The 8,111-nt window shown below is 40.5% G+C and overlaps 1 protein-coding gene across 3 annotated transcripts; it reads right to left on the bottom strand.

Annotated features, from left to right (window-relative positions):
* Positions 1 to 444: 444 nt before the first annotated feature.
* Positions 445 to 7,061, bottom strand: arf2b (ARF GTPase 2b). 3 transcript variants are annotated; one of them, XM_020604697.1, is made up of 5 exons: positions 6,928 to 7,061; positions 4,881 to 5,038; positions 3,933 to 4,043; positions 1,695 to 1,819; positions 445 to 1,236 (listed from the first exon to the last, which is right to left on the bottom strand). In XM_020604697.1, exons 2-5 carry the CDS (start codon positions 5,026 to 5,028, stop codon positions 1,075 to 1,077), a joined length of 546 nt encoding a protein of 181 aa, XP_020460353.1. In that variant the 5' UTR covers positions 5,029 to 5,038; positions 6,928 to 7,061; the 3' UTR covers positions 445 to 1,074. The 3 variants fall into 3 exon arrangements, with proteins under 3 accessions (XP_020460353.1, XP_020460354.1, XP_020460355.1); XM_020604698.1 differs by lacking the exon at positions 6,928 to 7,061 and adding an exon at positions 6,879 to 6,900; XM_020604699.1 differs by lacking the exon at positions 6,928 to 7,061 and adding an exon at positions 6,745 to 6,802.
* Between the last annotated feature and the right edge of the window lie 1,050 nt (positions 7,062 to 8,111).

Below are 8,111 nucleotides of genomic sequence, written 5' to 3'. Positions count from 1 at the left end.
AACTAGTTACAGAGGGGAAAAAAAAACAGCCTCTCAAAGGAATAACGTGAAGCTTGTGAATGTACTAGGACACCTGTCTCAGTTAACTGGCTGAAGGGTGTGAAATGCTTGACACCTTGGAGTTGACCTACATCAGGTAGGAACACTGTCAGAATGACTCATTATACTGAAATCCAATTTAACCCAGGGAATTTATATCCAGCTATTAAACACCTGAAAAGAGAAGAGCTGCATATTTGCAGGTTCTAATTTTAAAGTTGAATTTTAACTTGCTGGCTTGTGCTTCACGCTCTCAGTGGGGGCAGAAAGGTAGTGTTCAAAGGAGAACCATTGCCAACAATAACCTGTTATATTCCAATATAATAACAATAAAACAGCATGATTTTCAAATGACAAAAGAATGAGAGGATGGGCGTTTATTATATCACTTTTATTTTTTTAAACTTTTTTCTGATTTGCTTCGACCTGATACAGGTTAAGATGCAATTTACTGAATCTCTTACTGGTGGGTTGAGGTCTCAAAATCAAAAGAGGTTAAAATGAATTCAGCCTACACTGGGCAAACACATACTTCAGGGAAGGGGAGGACAGCTCGCACCCTTGCTCTTTCTTTGCCGTATGAAAACCATGCTTTCTCTGCAGAGTTAGGGTGGGAGAAAGGGGCCGTGCAAGACAGAGGGGGGGCAGGCTGTGGGTGCACAGGCTGAGTTTGGTGGATGGAGAAAGGGGCTTGAAAACCAGACTGCTGATTCCACAAGAGGTGTGTAAAAGGCACGCCAGAGTTACGCCCAGTCCCAGCCAACACACACAGAGACGCCTTCACACCCCCACACACACACACACAAGATACACAACACACATACGCACGCACGCCCACACAAGCAGCACAGGCTACAGCCCTAAGAGCACTGACGAGGGGACGAAGCAGGGATGAGGGAATGAAGTAATTTCTTGAAAGAAAGAGCTGGGGTTGAACCGTGGGTCAGGTGGGAGCGAAAGGGCCTGGGTCCGGTGCTGCCGTGGTGTCGAAACAGGAAAAAATAAACAAACAGAAATCAAAACTGGTGGAATGGATCATTTCTGGTTCTTCAGCTGGTTGGAGAGCCAGTCCAGGCCCTCATACAAGCCGTCCCCGCTGGTGGCGCAGGTGGCCTGGATGTACCAGCTGCGCTGGCGGAGGGCATGCAAACCCAGCTTGTCTGTGATCTCTGCAGCATTCATGGCATTGGGGAGATCCTGGGAGAGAAAGAAACAGAGTGGTGATGCAGGTTTGATAATTGATAGGTTACAAATGCAGATTGAGGACAGACATTAAAAACTGATTTTAATCAATTCTTAAAAAGCACAGGATCAACCTGCACTTAACTGTAAACATGCATCTGTACGGAGTGGCTCAGTTCAGGCGGCGTGACATGCAAAATGGCTTCTTTGTTAAAAATGAACTGTTACAACATTCAGTGGGAAAGCTTTTTTCTTTTTATTATGCAGAATGTCAGCAGCCTTGTTAGTGGTGCTGTTCGTTGTACTATAGCTGTCACGTTACAGTTGTCTTGCATTTGCAAAAGAAAAAATATCCTTGTGTTTACAATGTATCAGTAATAAGCACTGATTTTATATAAAAGGATTCTGAAGCTCAGTTTCATCATTCACACAAACATCTGAAGACAGTTCAGGAAACCGAAATGTGACCTTACCTGTTTATTTGCAAAAACGAGCAGCACAGCATCTCTGAGTTCGTCCTCAGCAAGCATTCTGGCCAGCTCCTCCCTCGCCTCGTTCACTCTCTCCCTGTCATTGCTGTCCACCACAAAGATAAGCCCTGCATACAAAAACATTCATTTAAGACCAATAATGGCTCCATTTCATATTAGCTTGTTAGGTATCTGTATTATTAGTTACAATACATCTGCATTTTCTTCTCTCCCAAATCAAAAGCTGTGACTTTGTTCCATTAATAATTCATTCTATGCAAAGTGTTCCTGCTGCTTAACAAGTCTCTTTGACCAGATCAAAGCACAATATTGAGGCTATGTAAAGGATGAGTGTAGTCCCAAACTATGTGATTTAAACATGGCTTTTGTATCAACCCATGCCACCAAAACCTTTGAGGATTACACTGATAAACCTCACATCTTAAAGGGAAACAATCAGTCCTGTAAACAGGTCAGATGCTGAAGTCAGTGCAGAAACCAGTTACCTGGTCACAGACTCCATCTGTGTCACCTGGTACCTGTAGGTCTGTACAAACCCCCGAATCTTGTCTGGTAACTTTAAATGCATTGAAATTCCTACCTTGGTGCTGCCAAGTAATTTTCAGACATGTTCTTATAAATGATGGAAATGCAGCATTTAAAGAGAGCAGATGCTTCGTTTATCAGGGGACGGTAAAACATACACAACAAGAAGAGGTTTAAAGACCTGCACAGTGATTGAGGGGGGGGGGGTCGAAGGTGACCCTCAAATTTGGCACAACAAGAGGTAGTATTTTTGCTGAGGTGAGTTCATCCCGCCTGCTGTATAAACAGGGTGACACGGAATGGGGGGGTGGAGGTCAGTGTGTGAGAGAAAGAGCTAAAGGGTGAATGAGGAGAGAGAGCAGCGTCAACACAACTCAAAGGATTAAAACATTATTTTGTGATAGTTACACTGTGGTTATGTTCTAAAGCAGGAATAAACACAGCCACACCTCTGCGCAACCCTGTGGGAAGGATTTTGTGTGAATGCAGCCAAAACACACAGCTGGCTGCATGTGTGGGAGAGGAGCAGCGCCTCCCTCCTCTAAACAAGGATCAACAGAGAGAAAATACAGTGGAAAAACAAAGCAGGACCATCCACGTCAACCCCGGAGGCTGTAGTTAAGGGAAGTACGGGGTGTACAGGCCGTTAGGTTCCGATAGTGGAAAGACAGCATCAACAGAGCACTAGTTCAACTACTTGGCTTATGATTTCTTTAATGCAAGGACCGGCTACTGGTGAACTCACTTCACAAGTTGTTATGGTTAGCTTGGACATGAATCACGTGTTCAATAAAACAGTGATTTTACTTTCTCTAATTATTTTAATTTATGGATTTTTAACAAACTGAAAATTATGAAACCTCAACATTTAAATTAATTTCTTGTGACCCTATCATTTATTTTGGAGCTTTATAAACCCCAAAGTGGGAACCTGGGGGCAAAAGATGTGGGATTTTCCAGACAGCAAAGTGGTTCTAGGTGTACATGTGGGTACCAGGCACCAGCATCATTACATGCTGGAAAACACTGGTATATTCAAGAATCTTTATTGTCATTATGCGTAGCACAACGAAATCTTTTCCAGCAGCTCTCAGCTTAAAAGACACATTATTTACATAACACAAAATGTATAAGTCAACATAAAAATATGAGCAAATAAAAAGGGATGTATGGGACCTAATCAGGTCAGCAGCAAAGACCCATTAATTGCATAACACATTCTGAAGGCCTGCTGTCTCTAGAATTTTCTTGGGCCTTTTTGATAAATGATGCCATGTCTATCTGTCATCACCAAATAGGATTCACACATTCAGTTTCACACCTGGGTGCTCTGTATGTGGATGGTGATGTTTGCTGCTGTAGGCATGGAAAACAAGGAGAAGCTGAAACAGGGCCATGGTGGCAATGAAGCTGCTGAATCTGACAAGGTCACAGTAAATTTCTGTAGGCAGGCTCTACCTGCAGCTTGTATCATTACAGTGCAGTATTAACCTATAGTGTGTTCACATATTGTGATGAATTCATTTTCAGGAAGTAGCAGGGAGTCACACAATACACCCTTTGAGAACTGAACAATGAGGTATGAGTCACGGGCTCACTAGCTTTAAGATCATCATCTATGCACCAACGAGGCCACCTATGGGCAGTAATGTCTGCCGACAGCACTGCCACTGTGAAGACAAGCCCCCCCCTCACCTTGAGTGTTCTGGAAGTAGTGGCGCCACAGCGGCCTGATTTTGTCCTGACCGCCCACATCCCACACTGTGAAGCTGATGTTCTTGTATTCTACAGTTTCAACATTAAAACCTGCACAGAAGTGGAGAAACATGGATCAAAAACTCACAGAAAACTTGATATAATTCAAGTTGGGAACCTGCCTGGCATCACAACAATCGATGTAGTTTAACATATACAAGTTAAACTGAGGCAGTTATTTTAAAGCTCTAGTTCATTCTGAGGGTTTAACATAAGTGGTACATAGCAGGGCTGAGTATAGAGCCGCAATACTAATGTGTCCATGCAGGGGACAAACAATCTTATTGATGAATACAATTTTCTGTTCATTAACTTATATATCAACTATTTTGGATAAGAAAATAATCATTTAAGTAATTTTGCAACCAAAATATAAAACAGTCAGAAGACATTTGAAGATGCGACTTTTAACTTCTTGAACTTGTGAGTTTTTCACCATTTGATATTTCACTGATCAAACACTGAAGAACATAATCAGATTAATCAATAGTGAAAATACTCATTAGGTGCAACCATATGTCGAAGGAGGAGTATAAACGCTGTCAAGTACTAAAAGATGCCAGCACTGGTGCAGTCAGATTCCTAATTTTGTACAATTATTGTTTGATCAGATAGTTCCTGATTTAAAAAACAGAAGTTGGACAGAATTAGACTGTATTTTAATTTATCAAAACTCTTCTAAGACTCCTTCTAAGCAACATTTCTCAAAGTAAAAACTACTCAGCATTTTCATTGGTTTTGCTATGAACACAAACAGTTTAGCGATACCAGGTGAAAAGTTTGTTCTCTTCCAAAAAAGTAGTGTCAAACATTTTAAAATGATTCACTGCTGTACAAAAACTCACAAATTATAGCTGTTAAGTAAAATGAGTTAATATGTATTCATACCAATGGTTGGAATGGTGGTGACTATCTCTCCAAGTTTCAGTTTATATAGGATGGTTGTTTTTCCAGCAGCATCAAGTCCAACCATGAGAATCCTCATCTCTTTTTTGCCAAACAGGCCTTTGAATAAGCTCGCAAATACATTCCCCATGGTGACGAAGCTGTCGAAGAGGAGAAGAACACAAGGTTAGAGGAGTTAACACCTGCAGTGTTTCAGTTTCAATGTAGTATACACCAAGAGGAAAGGAGGAGACAAAATATGCATGATAAAGAAAACTGATAATCAACCATCTGTCAGTTCAACCAGTATACTGGCAGCAAATCTATTCTTTCATCATCACTGAACAGTTCATAAAGGCACAAATAAATGGATCAAGAAGGTTGATGATAGCAGTATATCCGGTTGAACTAAACACACATTTATGCTACACCAAAAGCAGCACATTGAACTTAACACTGGTAACACAAGTGAGAGTTTTACTTAAGCTACTGTTAAAATTTTCGGGTTTGCAGTTACACAATACAAGCCAGCCCTTATCAGCAGCTTCAACCTTCATCTACCATTTCTAGGACTGTACCCAACTAAGAATTTTACATTAACTGCCGATAGGCCATATAACGTTGGGCTGCCACATTTGTATTTCTGTTGAAGTAATGCTCTTATAGCCAGTTTTCTTCTTCTGAGTTATAGATAGGGCTGCCCCCTAATAGTCAAGTCATTAGCTGAGAGACCCGTCAGTTGACTGAGACCCTTCTAGTTGAGCCTTTGATTTTATTTTATTTTATTTTATTTTATTTTATTTTTGTCAGCCAGTGCGTGCCTTAGACTAATGTTATGCAAGTCCTGTTTGTTTAGCCATCCCCATTAAAGCGCAACGCACAAACGTACCATCTGTTTCTGCTACAGTCCATGTGAACGGGACTAGGAAGATAATAATGTTGACTGGACAAAACAGTCTATTTCAAGAAGTCACTTTGAATTATTTATACTGAAGAGGCTGTTAAATTTGGAGCTACAATGATTAAGTGATTGACAGAAAACTGACAACAAGAGATATTGTGATAATACTACATTAATCATTTTGGTCTTTTCTATGTACAATTCCCAATTAAAGCTTCTCAATTGTGAAAATGTGTCTGTCATATCTGACCGTTAACTTTATCTTTTTGGATTTTCGATTGTTTGTCAAATAAAACATGCAGCGTATATTCATGATCTTGGGCTTTGGAAGAGTAACGTCATAGCGGGTACCTCAACCTCGCAGTATTTTTGACATTTTATAGACAACGCGCTTAATCGTTAATTGGCAGATTATTCGAAAATGACCATTGTTAACCTAGCTACACTGTTAACACGAATAAACCGAGTAGCCAACTGATGACCAGATAAGAAAGGCCTGCTCCAGCTGGCAAACTCTTGTGCACTGGCTGCAGGGATAATGTTACTGTGTACTACCTTGCTAGCATGCTAACAACACCTCGACCTAATCTAAAGGCCGGCAACCCAAAAAACGTTTAAGTTACGATTTAACTTTGACCGTATATATGTTATATGAATGCGCTTAGTGTGACGACATTCATTTATTAATTCAGATAGGTAAACAGTTGGCGTTGGGTGGCTTTAGCTGGTCATTACCACTCGAAACAGATTGCAGTTAGCTTCAGTTAGGGCGGATACTTCAGGTGCTAGCTAATGTTAGCTTGGTGCTAACGGGCGAAACAATTTCCGAACGGTTTAAAGAACGCATCCGTTTACGACACACGGCGTCACTTCACCATATCAAATGTTGCCATACTATGAAATGCTAAGTTGAACCGTAAACAGAATCTATTAGTTTAGAAAACAATGGCAACTACTTGATCTTACAGGAACTACTTAGCCAACATGCTAAGATTGCTGCCGTTAGCTAAATGCCGCGTCACAGTACAGAGAGAGCGCTGTGACGTCATATTAAACATCAAATAAGTCGAGCGTTTCGTACAGAGCAACTATCCACTCACATAATCTCACATTTTAGAACGGAATCCGTGCGTTTATGTGGATTATTACCTTTATAAAACACAGCGTCTCGATCTTTCCGTAATCTTTTGCTGTCACTCCAAAATGGCGTCTTGCGCAACCAGGGAGACACCGGCGTACAAGCACCTCCCACTATCAAATCTGAGCCAATCACAATAGAAAATGTGTAACTAATAACCCGCCCGTGTTCCGTTGCTGTCCTATCAGCGTCAGCAGATGCCTATGTGCACAGTGCACAAAATGTCGAGGAAGTGAACTGCACGCAAGTTTCGGACACAACCACTCTGAAAAGTGGATAACAAGACTGACTCACTGGTCACTAGGCGTGTTCTCTTGTAATGATGGTGATCTTAAGTCCAGCTTGACAAAATGCTGCCATTAGAAATCATTTGACTGATAATTGTACGGGTCTACCCTCAGTTCAACCAGTAATAGCCTATTTGCTGATTGGTCTCACTCAAAAGACAAAATTACAACAGTGAGATGTAAAGCGATCAAAAAAAGACTGAGCACAGAGTCCATCAGCACGAAACTATAGCCTACTTACTGTATTAAAGGTGAAACGTGCTCATTTTACAGGACGGCCTGTTTCAGAATATAGAGCCTAGACCTATAGTGGATTGTAATTATTGATATATTCATGAGCAAACATCACTAATGTTGAAGGAAGTAAAGGTGGGGCTCCTTTTTTAGTTATGGAGAAATAGATTAATTTTTAAAAGTACATCATAATCTATTTGTTGATTGTTTTATCTATTAATTTGAATCAGCAAAGTAACCAAACTTCTTATATACTAATGTAGTTTAGTAATATTTCACCCCAAATTGTAGTGCATTACATTCCATTACTGGCAAAAGTAGAATTTAAATATGACTTTAACAAAACACTTTAGTTAAAATGAAAAATACAGCAGGCATATCCTTGCTGCCTTAAATAGCTGTGGCTAGTGATGGCTGGTCGAGGCTTTGTTGAAGCTTTGACACAGTATTCACAAAAATGGTTCATTATTCGAGGCTTCAGTGACACAATGCTCGAGTAGGACATCTAGTGGTCATTGAAATGAAGTGCCACCAAGACGTGTCATTGGTTCATGGATTGTTTGGGATTTGATTCGCCATGGATATTCCTGTTCGACTACACTACACTACACTACATGGTTGTATGATTTCAAGCTGACATATAAAAATATACAAACATATGACACATATATATA

This window comes from Monopterus albus, unplaced genomic scaffold, assembly GCF_001952655.1.
Source record: "Monopterus albus unplaced genomic scaffold, M_albus_1.0 scaffold67.1, whole genome shotgun sequence".
Classification (NCBI taxonomy): Eukaryota; Metazoa; Chordata; class Actinopteri; order Synbranchiformes; family Synbranchidae; genus Monopterus; species Monopterus albus.
Note: the sequence above shows the minus strand (reverse complement) of the source record. Positions and strands in the feature narration are given on the sequence as shown.